The 18,262-nt window shown below is 34.8% G+C and overlaps 1 protein-coding gene across 1 annotated transcript; it reads right to left on the reverse strand.

The window, feature by feature from the left end:
- Nucleotides 1-8,997: 8,997 nt before the first annotated feature.
- Nucleotides 8,998-16,575, reverse strand: LOC124362712 (proteasome subunit beta type-3-like). Its single transcript, XM_046817429.1, has 5 exons — nucleotides 16,411-16,575; nucleotides 11,997-12,113; nucleotides 11,017-11,192; nucleotides 10,355-10,627; nucleotides 8,998-9,109 (listed from the first exon to the last, which is right to left on the reverse strand). Exons 1-5 carry the CDS (start codon nucleotides 16,411-16,413, stop codon nucleotides 9,061-9,063), a joined length of 618 nt encoding a protein of 205 aa, XP_046673385.1. The 5' UTR covers nucleotides 16,414-16,575; the 3' UTR covers nucleotides 8,998-9,060.
- Between the last annotated feature and the right edge of the window lie 1,687 nt (nucleotides 16,576-18,262).

Raw genomic sequence — 18,262 nt, forward strand, 5'->3', positions numbered from 1 at the left:
TCGCGTGTAACTCATTTAATATGTAGCTACGCAACTTGTTAGGAACAACAATTCTATATCCCCACATAACAATGCCATGCTCAACTGTTAGCTCGTCCTTCCTTTGGAAATAAGGTAACAATTCCCTATTCTCTCCTGACAAAAAATTTGGCCATCCGTACATCACATAGTTATGTATTTGTTTTATAATAGGATCATTTTGGGTTTCAGCTTTTACATCTTCAAAAGTTAAAGGTACTGAACTTTCAGCGATACAGTGTAAATAGGTACCTTTCCACCTTGGTTCATTGTTATTATTTACAACGTGTTTAGTGCTTAATGGTAAGCGTGATAATGCGTCTGCGTTACCATGCTTTTCTGACCTTACATACTGTACATCAAAATTGTATCCACTTAAAAATAATGCGTATCTTTGTAATCGGCTTGCTGCGAAAACAGGTAAACCCTTTTTCGGTCCAAATATGCTAATTAAAGGTTTGTGATCAGTACACAATGTGAATTTTCGGCCATACAAATATTGATGAAATTTCCTTACTCCATATACTACTGCTAAAGCTTCCTTATCTATTTGTGAATATTGACATTCTGCTGGTGATAAAGTACGAGAGTGGTATGCAATAGGTTTCTCAACGCCTTCAGGGGTTATGATACTAAGTACGCAGCCCAGCCCTGTCGAGCTTGCGTCTACTGCTAGTTTTACAGGCAACTTTGAATCATAATGCGCCAAAACTGGTGCTTTAGTCAAAACATCCTTGACATGGCTAAATGATTTGAGACATTTTTCATCAAAATCAAATGGCACGTCCTTTTTTAACAAGTTGTACAACGGACTCAAGATTGTTGACAAATTTTTGATAAACTTTCCATAATAATTCACCAAGCCAATAAAAGCTTTGACTTGAGTGACAGATTTAGGTACAGGTGCTTGATTTATAGCTTTAATTTTAGATTCAGAGGTATGCAGTCCATCTTTATCGATACTAAAACCAAGATACTCGATTTTGTCTACAAAGAATGTACATTTATCTTTCTTTACGGTAAATCCTTTTTCACTCAGGCGTTTACAAACCTCTTGCAACCTACTTACATGAGTTTCGTTATTAGGTGCGGTGATAAGAATATCATCCATGAACACTGATATGCCTTCTAAATTATGCAAAGATTGTTCAATAACTCTTTGAAATATGCCTGGGGCTGATGAGATTCCATAAGGCATTCTACAATATGAGAAAAGACCCTTATGCGTGCTAATTGTACATAATTTTTGTGACTCACTGTCTAACTTTAATTGCATATAGGCTTGACTAAGATCTATTTTAGAGAAACGTTCTCCATGTTGTAAATTTGCAAATAAATCTTCTATTCTAGGTATAGGGTACTTGTCTACTTCTAGATACTGATTTAGAGTAACTTTAAAGTCTCCACATAGCCTAATTTCACCGTTCTTTTTTAATACTGGTACAATGGGCGTTCCCCATTCCGAGCTGCTTACTAGAATTAACACTTGTTCGTCAACTAAGCGTTGTAGTTCTTTTTCTACCTTACTTTTCAATGAGAATGGTATCGGTCTTGGCTTAAAATACCTAGGTCTAGCATTTTCTTTTAGATTTAGTTTTACTGGTTCGCCTGTATACTGACCTAGTTTCTCAGTGAACACTTCTGGAAATTGATTAGTTAGCTCGGACGTCATTGTCTCGAAATTAGCCTTGTTATCTATAGGTCTGTTTATAACACACAAGTTATTTTTAAACGAAATGTCAACTCCCAGTACTTTAAGCCAATCACGACCCATTAAAGGATGTGAACCTCCTCTAATCACATACAAATCTAAGCATTTATGTATTTTCTCATAGCAAACATCAACATTAACTTTGCCCACAGGTATAATAGGTTCATTAGTGTACGAACTCAAAGTTAGGTCGTTTTCTAACAATTTACAAGAACTAAAATTATTTTCATAAAAATCCTCACTACACACTGTGACACTAGCTCCAGTATCAACTTCAAATATGGTTTCTCGACCTTGCACTAGGACTTTAATCTTAATTGGGTCAACTCTAATTCTTTTACGGTGAGTTTCATTTACTTTAAATAAATTCTGTATGTCCTCGACATAACTCTCAAGATTTTCATCACTCTGAACATAATTCTTAGAATTATTTGAATCTGACAGTTCTGAACTATCATTTACAAAATTATGTATCTTATAATCTTTGTTTTTCTTGTTTTGAAAATTAGACTGATAAGATATACCTTTCTTAACTTTCGAAAGCTGATTGTCTGGTAACTTACTAATTTCAGTAGATCGACATACCTTAGATATGTGATTTCTTTTACCACATTTGTGACACACAACACCAAACAATTTGCACTGCTTCCTATAGTGACCACACTGCCCACAGCAGGTACACTGCACCTTGACTTCGTGCCTTGCGTTGTAGCTCGCGCTGCCACCGCTGCCGCCGACTCTCACATGTGGGTGGTGATGCGCTGCCATCCGCTGGACCCGGCTGCCGCCGTTCACTGTCAATGCCGCCGCATTCTTCTCCGCCGCTTCCACTGAGCAGACGATTTTCACAGCCTGGTCGAAGGTTAGGGTGGTCTCTCCCAACAGCCTCTGCTTGGTCGACTCACTCCTGATGCCGCTCACCAGTCTGTCTCTGAGATAGTCGTTGAGGGATGCGCCAAACTCGCAGTATGCAGACAATTTCTTGAGGCTGGCGATGTACTCTGCGACTGATTCTCCTTCCTGTTGATTCCTTTTGCTGAATTTGTACCTTTCAGCTATGAATGATGGCTTCGGGTACAAATGGTCCTGAATTAACTTCACTAATTCATCAAACTTTTTCACTGAAGGTTTTTCCGGCGTACATAAATCTCGTAACAAACTGTACGTTTTCACACCCACGACTGTTAGTAACGTACTAACCTTTTTGTCGTCACTAATACTGTTACAGTCAACGAATAATTCAAATCGTTCAACATACGAATTCCAAGTTTCTGCACTGTTGTCGAAGTCACCGATTCCGCCAATAATTCCCGCCATTTTTACTGTTTCACTAAATAAAGACGAAATGTTCCAATTTATGACCTTGTCTTCCAACATCAAAATGTACCGATTTTGAGTCCACGTGACGCCAAACTACAGACACACTTCCTCCCACTATAATTTTCGGAGAAATTATTTACGCACAATCGAACAGGTTGCATTGCACTCGCGGGATCGCATTAATACCTCGTCGCCAATTGTTGTGTACGGGTTACGGGGAATCGGAATAAAAGACTGAATTAGTTTACATCATCGACTGTGCTCGGTTAAGGTTGGAGGGTAACAGAGAGAGAGACAAGGGCAGGACACTGGAAGTGGTAGGTGGTGTGATCTGGTGGCGTGATGAGAACAGCCAATGGCATTTATTCAAACTAATCACCCCATATGACGTCACAGCATCATAGATCATACAGTTGGTCTTTGGCTGTGGCTTTAACTTGCCAGTAACAATTTATAATATGTATAATAATTATTATTATAATTATTATTGTAATTCAATACATTACAATTAGTAGCATAAGAAAAGAGTTCAGTGTTCATGAAAATGGATCTCTGCAAAAGTTGGAAATATGTATATATGAATGTGAAGTCAAAAAAGAGGCTACGAAAGCTCCAACCTAGCGATACTGGAGAAGAAAACTTTTAGGCAGGGAGAACTTTAAAGTAAACACTTTTTATGTAATATTAGATATATTATAATGAAATGGAAAAGAGAAAACTGCGATAAGCTGAGCTCGACTTTTTTATTTCTCATTTTAGCGAAAAAGAAGACTCGTATAAAAAGACACTGACTACTGTAAAACAATATGCAGTTTTTATAACAAGGTCTCTATTCAATAGGAGATTCATCTGTAGAATGTTTTTACTTATTTTGTTTCTCAAAAGAACTTAAAGAGCAAGATCGTCCAAAATGTAGTTTGATCTCTATATATGTACAAGACATGTAACGAAGTTTAAGATGTATACCCCTATGTTGAAATAACACTGAAACTTCTTTTTGAATATCCTTACAACAAACTGTTCAGCAGAAAGATCATTTTGTGATAAAAATCTACACGAGATCAATGAAAACTAAATCACGTTTAGTTGGTGTGGCTGTTTTAACCATCGAGTCTGAGATGACCAAGATATTAACTTTCGAAGATCTTCTCAATTCATTCTAAGTCTCTAAATCGAGAAGAAAGATTATTTGATTAATATAGAGAGACAAATGATACAAAGTTCTGTTTTGTTTTTTCCTGAATAAATATGTACATTTTACTTGCCAGCTTGCATATGTACGACTCTAATATATTAGTTGGTTTCTTATTGTGAAATGTTCTTATTTCATCTCAAATAATTATATTACAGTGTTGGTACATTAAAATGCATTATTATTGTTGATAAAAGATAACAAGATTAAATTGGTTTCAACTTATAATGTTGTTTATAACTATCACGTTTTTAATACAACTTTGGCTATGAAAGAAACAAAGGGCGGCAGATAGCCGCTAAAACTTGAAATACGGCCTGGAAGGAATGTAAGCGTTCTTTATTCTTACCCCAACTACAACTACTTCAAAGCCTACTTCATCATTTTCTTCCATATTTCCCTATAACAGTATTGTATTTTACGGGGAGAAATACTAACAATTACTACTTCACAAACACTAACATTGTTTTTGATTTTAAAAGACAATAGATCTTGTATCCATATGGGGATTGAGTAGTAGAGATTTGGTTCAGTAATGCGAGCTAGTTCTATTTCCTCTATCTGGTCTCGATTTGAAGCAGTTAACGGCCTTATGGAGTTCCAATCCTACGGAAGATCATATCCTCTTTCAGGTCTCGGCCTCCTTTAGCTCCTCGCCTCTGTCAGCTCATGGCTTTCAGCAGCCCCCGTCCTCTACCAGCACCCTGCCTGATCCGAGACTAGGAGGTTTCAGCCTCTGGCAAGTCCCAATCTTAGAGGTCTCTCAGCCTTTAGCAGCTCCTGGCTTTTGGGTTCTCCTGGGCTCTAGCAGACCTCAGCCTCTGGTGGCTCATAGTATCTGGCAGATTTTGGTCTTCGGCAGATTCCAGGTTTGACTTTAAAAGAGAATATGTCCTGAATCCTTATGGGTACTACGTGGCAAAGTTTGCTCGGTAAATCGGTAAGACTAGTTCTGTTCTGTAAAGCCATTTAGAAAGCGCTACCATCCCTATTTTTAGTGTATTGTTGTAATCCATTTTAATTTTCCAGTTATGACCTCATTTTCATGAATGATTTTTTTTTATAAAATACTTAAAAATAAGTATTTTTTATTATTATCAGAGGTTACTCAATATACCATGTTTAATATTTAACTTTGATTGATTGATTGTAATTGTTTATTTTCTCTGCAACTGTTTAAAACGAAACCACGCTTCGTGACAACCAATTTTATCGTTTTATGCGTTACGTTCTCTTAGACTGTTCCATAATTAAATTCTCCGGCCTCCTGCAGATCCCGGACCTAGAAGCTTCTGATCTTTAGCAGTTCTCAACCTCTGGCAGGTACTGTCCTCTGGCAACTTCCAGCTTCGTGTAGCTTCAGAGTCTGGCAACTCCCGCACACTGAGAACTTTCAGTCCTCATAAAGTTCTTGACCTCTGTATATCATTTGTCAAATGGTTGCTTCTTGCTTATAATGTTCCTTAAATATAGCATCTGCAAAATTCTGACCTTTAAATTACTTCCTATCTAACCTTCTAATCCTCCTTCTTATCTTTATCTATAATCTTGTCTTGAACTCTGGGTAGTACCTTCCATTAACATGGCTTTGAGAGTTGTATATAAAATCGTTGTTTGTCGTACTCAAAAGTTATGCGATTGTTGTGCAGTAACCAAGTTCTACTCTGGGACTCCACTCTCTTGCTTCAACATTAGAAGAAAACCGTTTTGTACTAAGATTTATTACATAGAACATTCATAAAAATGTTCGTTAAACAATGAATCAAATATATATATATATATATATATATATATATATATATATATATATATATACCTGCCACCTTGGCCCAAAAGCTGATTAGGAACTATTTTTGGTTATCGTTTGTTCAGTAAAACATTCATGCTAGTTTTGGTAAACATCTAGCCAACCACTAGGTGTTTAAGAGTAATTTTATTGCATATACAATAACCACAGAAGGGTTGTAGCTGGCTGGTTTATATAGTACCAGTATAGCTTATACTGGGTGAAGCCGAAGTCAATATAGCACTTAAATCTGGAAAACCTAATGGGTGTCTAGGAGTGACACATTACTAAGCACAAATGTGAAGATATTGGGGTGTAAAGAACAGATGATAGGTGTATTTTACTGTGGAGTCGATGGGGCTTTTTCAAGCCTACAATGAGGGAATAATCCAGTCCCCTGTCTTCTTTGACTGGAACAGAACTCTTCCTAGTCTCCACTTCTTCCTAGGTTAAAAGTCACTTCCTAGGGATAATGTTCATTATCCCTCTTAATGGAAAATCGACTGGAAGCAACTCCTGCTCCAGATCTTACCTATCCTGAATGTCCTGTGACTCCAGATACAGTGTAAAAGTCCGTTTTAGGACTAAGTGCAATAAGGGGTATCTTCATATTCTTATCCTAAAAGAATATGAACATATATCATAATTTTGGCCCTTGGGTTCCACTAACTTATCTCAAAAGACACCACACCTGATGAACATTTAGCATAGAGAACGTTTGTGCTAATTTTGGCTAAAATGCACTCAACTACAAGGGTCTATAGTAGATTTGTATAAACGGTTTTACTACAGCTCTCCTGCCTACAACAACGGATCTGCTTCCTTGGGTCCAAAGATGGTTAAAATATATCTTTAGTTACATTAAAAATGTATGTCAGTTTGTACTAATATCCAAAGCATTTAGTGTAATTGTTTATGAATGGTTTCTATCCCAAGGTTTCACCTTACTGTCTCAAAAGTGGCACTGAAATCTCATCCGGATAAACATTTATCGCATTGAATGTTCATTAAGATCTATTTAACAATGTCTCAATGGTTGTATTGTCATGAAAAAATTTTTTTGATCCTGGAGCTCTGCCCCTTCTACCTGATTAAACCAACAACTAATTTGCAAACAGCTTTATACTTGTTTTGTTCTAATAAAAAATTAACATTCCAGTGCACCTCAAGTATGGCTTTCACCAGGGATTGGCTCATAGTAGCAAGATGGTGCCTCTACTGTCTGAGCATTGCTTGGACGACACATTGGTCTTGGTGGTGAAGCGCACTGCTGTCTTCCCAGACAGTGAAAAAACCGTTTGTGTTTATTCCAACACACTGCCTTCAGATGTCGCTGTACCTTCCCAGGGCGTCTTCATCATTGTGCCATCCTCTTTCCTCAATATGTGCCCTGTCCATCTGATCCAACTATTTCACACCTCAGCTGTAATATCTGAATGAGTATACAGTTCTCTCAATTCCTGATTGTGTTTGTCTATCCATTCTCCATCGTTGGAGATCGGTCCGTACATATTTCTCAATATATTGTTTTCAATAACCATTGTTTTTCAGCTTTCTTATTTAGTATCCAGTTTGTAGATCCATATAAGAGCAATGGTCTGATAATTTTAAAAAAATACAAATATTTGTTATATGGGATTCATCGAATTATGGCATGCTGAACAATAGTGAGCCAAATTTAATATATTTTGTATAATTTCCATATCTTCGCAATTTTCGTTGGTGAGATATTATTAAATATTAAAACAAGTTATTTAAAAAAATGTATAGTCATCAAGTTTTATGTATTTTTGATTTTAGTAATTTACTTGAACATCATTTTCCCTCTTTCTATACTAGATAAACTTGGTTTTTGATTAGTTTATTTTGCAGTCCCATTTTTAATATGGACAATCACAATCATTACTAATTATGAAAATCCTCTGTATTTTTGGCTGTTATTAACATGTCATTCACAAATAATAAAATATTTGTTCTTATTTTAATGTTTGGATCTGTATTTCTGATTTCTTGCAGGGTTGTTTCTAGGGCTAGGTTGAACTGTCCATCCCCTTGTCTAACTCCTAGATTTTTAAGCTTATAACATGACAGCCAACTATCTTGGACCATTCATCTGTGTTAAACACGAACCTCCACGCAATTACATAAATTAAGTCAATTAGCGAAATGGAAGTGCTCTAAACCGTCTACTTTACACTCTTTGAATTAAACTTGAATTATGGAATGGATGATTGGGATTGCACTTTGCACTATGAACTTATGTCTACTAGATGTTTGAAATCTTCATGGTAAATTGGCCTTTATATCCGTGAGGTGCTAGGTTGACAAATTCTTATTTATTCCAAACATGTCTATACTTCTCAATACCATTTCTCTATGGAGTGACAGGCCAGTCAGTAGCCCATGAAGACGGGCAGAATAAGGCTTAAGTTGAGGAAACATTACTGTTTTGTTTTAGTCTAAAAAATAAGCTGTTGCTGACTATTATAGGCTACTTCTTGTTCCATTCAACTTTACTGACGCTAAAGAAGTTAAAAATAATCAGTCTTCTGGCGAAGGCAAGGCAACAATTTTTTGAGGATGGGAAAGAGTTATTGTTGATCAATTTTCAAGCCCTCTGAGAAGACGATAATAAAATCTGAAAGATACTTCAACATACTGAAAAAGTTTAGAAGGATGATCCAGAACCACCCTAGGAAGACTAAACAAAGCAAATATATGATTTATTTTCTCAACAATGCAACGAATCGTAATCTGCAAACATGATTGGTTATAAATTAGTAAAATATTTAAGCTTTAATACATTATACAATGTCAAGACAATCAACAAAGTCTATTTTTTAGGAAAGGAAATTTTATTTACAACTATCCCCTTGTACAAAAAAATTATTTCAAAGACCATCTCATAAGATTCCTTCCAATTCATTCAGACTTTCTCCTCAGGTTTCGGTGATAAAACAAAAACTACGATTAAATATCAAATTTTAATTTACTTTATAGTTAAGGGAACAACAAAATACACATTGTAAAAGATTAATCCATTCGCGTCTTGATTGTCCGTGTAGTGACTTTGTCTTTTTCTCTGGAACAAACATACATCAATAAATGAATGATAGATAATTAATCAACAAATTAATTTTATATACTTAACACACTAAATGCTGCCATACATAGCATGCATTTCTGTTTCTGGATTGTTCGAAACAGAACTCAAACTAAACTGAGTACTGCATAAAACTACACACAAAACCTAAGGATAAATAAAAATCTGGAAACATGGTTTAAAAACTTTATAATATTACGCAATAGAGTACAAATTTTAAAGCACTGTTACTGTAGAATTATTATACAAGTGATCAATGGTAATGCTTATCAAAACCACTGATACAAATAGTATTGGGGGAATAATATGTTTTGTGTAAAATAATAATGCATCAGAAAATTGTTATAACTGTAATGATGACATTAAATAATAGTGCTGTTCATAACTCTGCTTCAAGCAGTTAATAAAACAGGAGTAGCTTCAGTCACAAATTAAAATAGAAAAGCAATATGTATTTTCCTTGTTTGGGTTAAAAGAGGTCAAAAATATTTCCTTTCAGTCTGAAATGGACTCTTGAAAGCAGTGCAGAACTCTAGTTAAATGAAATTTGTAAAATATTTACTTAATAAATTTATATTGTGATGATAAAAATTTGGGTTTTATATTTCATACCATATTTATTTGTTAATATAATATTATATTAGAATACACAATTAATATTACTTTATATATCATTGTTACAAAATAATGTTTATGTTACCAGCTTCATTCCACTCGTTCATATTCAATCGCCAGGAACAAAATTAATGCACACTTGGATCAAAATTTAATGTAATAGAGAAGCTCAGATCAGTTACAACATGTACAGGCCTTATTGAGTTAAGTCAGAACAAAGTAAACAGATAACTATCATTGACAGTACCCAAATGAGATCAAATTGAGACATAAATACTAACTGCAGCCGAGTATATACTTCATGAATTGATTGTAGGTCATCACATTAATTAAAAAAACATTGTCATTCAAGATAGATAAGTACTTGTAGTTATACTTTTTCTCCCAATATTATGTTCTTATAACAAAATGAGATCTTGTATCTAAATTTTCCTGAAATCGTTGATAACTTATGATTGACAAACACAAGAAATAAATTAAAATAACCCAAGAAGACAATAGTTTTTTGGGAGTCATGTTATGATATTCGATAGTTTATATTTGATCTTACATTAAACTTCAAATTGTGCAAAAAATATGTATCTAATATTTGAGTAAAGCTAAACTTACATGATATGAACAACTGCTCCCCAACCCGCAAAGGCATCTCTATCGAAAGCATTGACCAAGGCCTGGGAGATGGTTTCAAATAGGTCATCAGGCTCAAGATCAGGCTGCCACAACACCTCACACATGCCAAACAGCTGACCGGAGCTGGTGCCTCCGACACAGAAATCCTCGGGTGTACTGACACAGCCAATCAGATCCAGGCTGCACACAAACGGCTCACCTGTCTTAGGGTCCAGTCCGGCCACGACTGGCTCCACAAAGTAGGGACCAAACCTGCAATTAAATATTTCATTTATTGTCAAACTTTCACTCTCATGACTCTACTGAACTTCCTGACGGGTTTCTTATAACCACATAAATAAAGGATTATTAGTTTGATTCTGCTGCTGGGCCAATCCCCTGGCAAAATCTAATAATTTGTAGATGACTAACACTACTGGGATGAATTGGGTGAAAGTAAAATATTTATTCATTTCAGCTACAAAATAGTCATGAGAAATGCAGTTCAGCAAAAAATACTGCCACAAAGACCGAACTAATTTATGATAATATAAATGTAAGAAAAGTTCAATACCTGTTGTGGTGCATTCAATTTAAAAGAATCTAATTTGAGCTAACGAATTTAATGATTGAACTATAACACAGTCTTAACCTAGAGCTACCTTTTCTCATACAGAAGGTTGGACAACATAGAAGCGAAGACAGTAGGACTCATACGGCGACCTTCTCGAAGCTCATATAACTTGAGCCTAAATTTGAGTCTTTGTTCTACTGTCTGAGTATCGGTTGCTAATCCTGGCAGGCCAACATACAGGTGAGGACCCATCTCGAAGACTTTCTGTAAAACAATATTCAAATTTAACATTAAAAAATGTGTTTTGAAAAATCCCATAATCTACATTGTCCCATATTGTAACTCAATAACTTCTAAAACTTTTGACATCAAAATATTATGTGTAATACTGGGTTAATTTCAGTTTAACAAATTTAATAACATTTGCACTACATTAAAGCAATATATTGTTTTAAATTGTTTTACAACAACTGTTGAGGATTTTATGTAATATATTTTGATTACTCAATATTTAATACAAAATATAATGCAGTAGAAAAGATGTAGCAGTTTGGCACAACTTAATCACCTTAGAATGGAGTCATACTATGTAAAGTTTAGACTACACAATAGCTAATCCTAGTCATCATCATAAAATGTGTTATAAAAATATCTCCTATATAATAGTAAACAATAATAATTAAGTTGTAATTGCGGCTGCAAGAAAAACAACAAACATAATTAATTACATGTGAGCACCAGTTGCAATTAATCATAATCAGCAATTTACAGCTATAACATTTCGTGAATATCTAGAAAGTTACATAGAGGTAAATGATGAAATACGTAGGTGGTTGAAGGATACCAAAGGACGCAAGTCACAATCACTCAATGTTTTTTCTATAAACACAGCATATTCTGATGAATGTCTGCTACACTAATCCTTTCTGTTTGCAGAAAACGAATAACACTCCTCAATGTAAATTTGGCAAGTATTAATTTGAGAATCATTAGTAATTTAAGTAAACAGGTATAAGAAAGTTAATTTATACAAAGTGGTAAATGGTAGGCATAAATTCACTCACTTACCTCAAAATCAGTAGCAATAGTCTGGGACTGAATACCAAAGCGGCGATCTGCTGCGATAGCAACACAGTTTTTCCCCTTCATGGCCACTACGGCCCCTCCATTATATGAAAAAATGGACTGAAACAAATAATTTATTGAATAGAAAAGTTCAAACTATTTTTCTAACAAAGTTGGTCTATTGCCTACAATTCTATTACACAACAGATATTTAATCATAACTTTAAATGTAGAATCAAGGGGGGGAATTTCTTGCCACTGTTGTGTGCCATGGTAATGGATGATCTTCTAATTGAAGCTGAGCGGGAGGGTGTAATCTTGCAAGCTTTTGCGATTGACATGGTGTTTAGCACAAGATCACAGAATGAATTATCGTTGTAAAGGAAGTTGGATAAAGAAAACTTTTATAAACAACTTGTGTAAGAAAGAAGGCTCAGCATAAACCCTGATAAAAATGTAGTGATTCTATTTACCAATAGAAGAAAGCTTTGTTTGGAAGAATAAGTAGTGAATGGATTTATATTAAAATATTCAAAGGAAGTTGAATATTTGGGAGTAATGGAGAACCAGAAACTTTCTTGGAATCAAGGTACTTTGGGATTATACCGACCACACCAGTATGAAGAACACAAAAATATAAATTTATATAAACAAACATGATAGAATGAAAAAACAACTCTTTAATTACAAAATTACAACGATTATCAATTGTTAATGGGGTCAGATTCCGTTATATGCCCCCAGCGCTTTAACTTTTTTCAATGAACTTAGAACGTTATAAAATGATGTAGTTGAGTAACAGAACTAACCATTCCATCAATCAACAAGCATTTCCAGGTATTGTGATCGGTATTGTTGTCGCTGTTATCTTATCTTTCTCAAGAATCCCGATTACGGCAGGCCGCGCGGCATCACATGATTATTTAAGTTTTTTGCACGGTACATAATTGCCTTTCCATTACAATTTAATTTATATTTCTGATCAGCCCCTCTAGAATTTGATATTTTACTGATAGGTACTATCTCGAGGGATGTTTTTCTTTCGTTGACATCAGCGCGGGCTTCGGCAGGAGGCACTCGCATTTTGGATGGCGGAGTGTGATCAAGAATAAAAACAAGTTTTGTGTGTTTTTTTCAATAAAGAGTTTAGTTTTTGTTTGGAGAAATGTATGGGTAAAACATGGAAGTACAACAAAGCGACGCACCAACTGAACGGGCGGCGAGACTCTGCAATTACATTGTCTACTAGACCGCTCGACTTTGACCTCTGTCTGAGGATTGGGAGGGGTTTGCGATAAGACAATTCCTGTTTTATATTGACGAAATATTGTTCTCTGCTAATCTAGTCATCAGTAGAAGCAAAATGTCAAATAACTATTCATGTCTGGGTGTGGTCAGTATAATCCCAAAGTACCATCAACATCTAGAAATGGTAACATTAAAAAAAATACTGGAGCACTTGGGGCCTGTAAGAGGCTTTTCTCAAATACTTGGGGCCTCAAGCATGAAATTATTGTCAGGCTATATCAGGTAGTTATAAAACCTATGGTGTCATATGGCTCTGGTTGCCTCAATTAAAGCAGCTGAGGGCAACCAGGAAATTATAGTCATTACAGACTGGCACAAGAGGTTAAGAGCTAGTTTAACCTTTTTGGATCAGCATTACATTCATATGATTGGGCTCTCATATCGTCTGACCACAATGGTGGCCATGGGTGTTCTCTGCCTCAGGTCATTGATTTATGGCCACATCCTGTCGCTCAGCTCCATGGGCCAGACTTAGTGACCCTCACCGTTTTGCTATTCAGTTAGTCAGGCCACTATGTGTGGCCCACTCTATGCGAAGCTATAACATTTAATTCTTATCCAGTTGTGGCTGGAAAGTACTGAAATCTCTTAGCCAAATAAGTAATATTTCTATATTTCCAGAACAAGCCATAGTAAACATAGCATTATTTTTTTATCTGAGTGTTAATTGTCATTATAGCTGCTATAGTGTACCCCATCAATGTATTAAAATATGATTATATCAATGTATTAAATTTATTCTGCAAATAAAAATACTTTTAAAACAACATAACTTACACATTACCGGTACTTGGTTTGATTAAAATCAAACATAAAAAAATGAAAATATTTAAAAACAGTCAAGCAACCAATTTAATTTTTATTGGATCACTTCATATGGATTGATCCGTGAGAGATTAGTATTTGTTTACATTTTCTCAAAAATTGTCACATAACAATTTTATTTTGTTTTATTATAAAATTATAATTTCTTCTCTTAAGGGTATGAAATGTTATTATGTTATAGCTTAATAATTACAGAATTGAAATATTTAGGTAAATTTTTTGTAAAGCTTATTATTTCTTGAATTTTTAAGGGTTTTAAGTTAGTTTTTAACAATTAAAATACCTATAACCACAAAAAACATGAGTACAAATTATTACATTGCTTTAATAACTTTTACAGTTCTATTTAGTTAAGAGAATTTAATTCTGTAAATTTTGGTACCAGAAACATTACAACGCCCTGAGTAATGATTATCTTACATTATTTTAATCTTTAATCTGAGATGAAACAATAATCTGTTATACAAAAACATAAAAAAATAAAGCAGTGTGCTTACAGCAGTTTTATGAGACATTTTTAAGGGAGCAGTTTTAACAGACAATAATTTTTTCTTCCAGCTAAAAAGGGTTAATACAAAATATTGATTCATAAAACTAACTCCATAAGAATTGTTTAGTTAAGGGACAGAGCGGCTTTCTACATCGCTTCCTTTTGTGAGCTAAAAAACAAGAACCAATCAATATAGCCTAATGACTTGTAATTTTTACAGCAGGCCAAATAAAATCTGTTCTTTCGATATCAATTTACATTAACGTGACCATGGAAAGGTATGTTCATTTTTTCCTGAAAACAATATTGAAGAAAAAATTCGTCGGCAACGAAAATCAAAGGAGCTACGATTTTTTTAAATCCTCTGAAAACTCCGTTTTTGACAGTTTCCTATAACTCCACGTCTGCTCAAACTCAGTATAGCCAGATTTTAAAAACCGATTATCATTCCAACAACGAGAAATTATCGTACTTTCATATAAAATAATCGTATCAAACACACTTAATGAAAAAGTATGTTATGTTTGTATAATAAATTATGTTATAATTAACTTTTGGTTTGTTACTTGTATAAATTTGTCAAAAATCTTTCATGGTACGATAATAACTACCCATTGTGTATCTTACCGGCGCATAAAATCAATGAAATTATCCTACCTTTACAATAATTATCGTACCTCTGGCAACACTATCCATACATTTGACAGTTTGATATTACTCCGCGCCTTCTCAAATAAAGAAGGGACGCCATTTTTAACTACTGTTGTTCCTCCGCGTCTATTCTTAACCTCCTAGTTCAGTAGTGGTAATGGCTCACCTTTGTGTTGGATGTTCGATATCTCACGTGGAAGCAATTCGTAAAGACGAGTATACGTTAATCCTGTCAACGATGCCTGCCCGTTGCGCAGTACAGCGCACTGCTTGCTCTTTTAGAAACAAAATTAACTCGAGCTTGCAAAAGTCGAATCCCAGATCACGTGATTCCCCTGCTCCTTAACGCAATAATGTCCGAAAGGCATCAATATAATACAATAATATACTTTCCCCCCAGTTCATATGCACCTGTGATAACAATACTTGGCTACCTATAAATGCCCAACCCATGAAAAAAGTCCATTTTCCATGGTCACACTAATGTAAATGGTTCTTTCTAATAATGTACTTTCTCAGATCACCAAAGTACGAAAATCTCTTGCAAAATAGTGGCCTAAAGTAGGCCTACCGTGGCATTTCCAAATCGGTACTTTCCTGACCTTAGATCACAGGCCAGATCATCCATGCTCTGACGTTCGAAAAGTTAAACAATCATCAGTGGCCCCACATTTCAGGCAAAACAAAATCACCCCTCGAGATAGTATCTAAATTCAAGCTCAGATCACACCCCGCTCGAGATAGTACCTAAATTCAAGCTCAGATGATTTCACCGCTCGTGCAAGTTGTTCCTACAGGTTAACTTTATCTATTTATAGTATGTATGTATTTACCAACTTAAATTGCATAGTAGGCTAACAAATATTACTTAGGGACAGAGTGCTCTAAATATAATACCAAAGTACCATTTCTTCTATATTTTGGGCAGTTCTGATAACACATTCTATTACGTAGTTTTAGCAAATAATTTAACTTTAGTATGAGAATACAAAAAATGTTAATTTTCCACAACTGCCAATTGTTTCATAAATACCAAACAAATAAAATATGCATTATTCCAATTATGCAGTACCATTCACATTTCCACTTTATGGTTGGAACTAATATTATTGTACACAGACAATGAAATTTAAATTAACTCACCATAGTTGCTTAATTTAAAGAATTAGGCTACCTCCGGTATTTCGCTTGTAATCAAAAGTGTAAAATACAAGTCACTGATCCTAACCTAATAATCCCTAGACAAATTAACAATCAAATTGTAAGCCACAGTCTCTGCCACTCTGGAGGAGTATAAACTAGAGTAGCCTACAACATGACAAACAGAAACGAAACGATGAGACAGGGAATCAGCGATTAAGAAAGCGATGACAATGTTAGCTAAAGCATCTATTTTTTGTAACATTCTTTATTGTGAATCATAGTTAATAGATTATACACAGAACATACTAAAAGGCAAGAAATAAATTAACATGTAAGAAAGAACATTATTCAGGTTGCTTCGTTCGAAAATACTTTCATTTTAAATTGAAGTAAACATGATCTTTCTTAGGAAATGCCCCCCAATAAGTCTAGTACGTTTTGAGGAAGTCTAAGATCTAGACGTAGTCCTCAAGTTGGTTCTCCGTTATGGAATATAATTGCTGCAAGAACACGGTGTAAATTAACCAAAACAAAATTGAAGATGTTCTATCAATAAACTCCCGAATTGAATTCTAACTTTTCATGGAGTATTTCGAATATACCATGGACAAATAACTGCAATACCTACATAGTATTTTGAAAATTTTTAATGTTCATCTTACCAGAAGAAATTCGTACTCCCCAAACTGAACAGGCATACATTATTAGGGGCTTCAGTGTATCTATTTAAACCATTAGTGTGCAAGCATGCTTTAAAGAAGAACTCCTGTTAAGTAAAGAAAATATAAGATATAAACGGGCATAATCTTATGTTAATTTTGTATTCGTATGTAATTTCCATGTTAATATATCGTCAAGATACACAACTAAATACTTCATTCCTCGATTATAAACATTCCATGAAATTAAGGCGTCATATATCACCGATTTCCGGAAGCGTAACGTACTTCCTCAAAGAAACTACCTTAGTCTTACATTTGTTGGATTTAGAGTGAGTCCCCAAATCTTAAACCATTTTGTCCAAGTTTTAATACCTGTTTGTAATAATTGCTGCTTCATTTAAGTCATAGTGAAATAAAATAAATAATGTGTTATTAGAGGAGAAGTCAGGCCTCTAAAGTCCTCTCTACCACTTAACATCAATAGTGTAGTTATGATAGCTATTTTATCACAATAGAGAGGGGGAACAACTTGGGAAAGATCTTGTATATCAAACAGGAAAATAACAACAAATCTTAGGCCACAGTAACAAAGCTTGAGGATCCTTTGCTCGTACGGGACAAACTGTTTAAAGTGAATTCTCAAGTGTGAAAAAATGTACTCTCAGTCGAAAAAGATTGAAATAGAACTCCTATAAACAAAGGAAACCCAAATTGATATAATTTATAAAGTAAACCATCAGGCCAAACTTTGTCATAAATACTTGCGAGGCAACTAGGACTGCGGCAGTAGAACCTTCTTTCAAAGCCTTGATTAATGGTATAGCTGATTCTTAATATTTGACATTCGTTACACCCGAAATCCAAATTGGTGAAGAGTAATTACATTGGATGCGTCTAAATACTTCAACATTTTTTTCTGAATAACTTTCTCGAACAAATTAGAAATTGAAGAAAGGATGTTGAGCGGACGGTCGTTATTGGGGGAATCGTTTAATTTGTTGGGCTTGTGGAGGATAGCAATTTCAGCATGTTTTGAAACAAGCTGGATAAGCCCCAGTGAAATACACGCAATGAAAATAGATGCCAATATTAAGAGCGTTTTGCGTATTAAATTCTTTAAGACTGATTCTATATAAAATCGTACCCAGGAATATTTTTGTTTGGGAGTGTCCTGATCAAACTTCTTATTT

This window comes from Homalodisca vitripennis, chromosome 5 (genome assembly GCF_021130785.1).
Source record: "Homalodisca vitripennis isolate AUS2020 chromosome 5, UT_GWSS_2.1, whole genome shotgun sequence".
In the NCBI taxonomy this organism is placed as follows: domain Eukaryota; kingdom Metazoa; phylum Arthropoda; class Insecta; order Hemiptera; family Cicadellidae; genus Homalodisca; species Homalodisca vitripennis.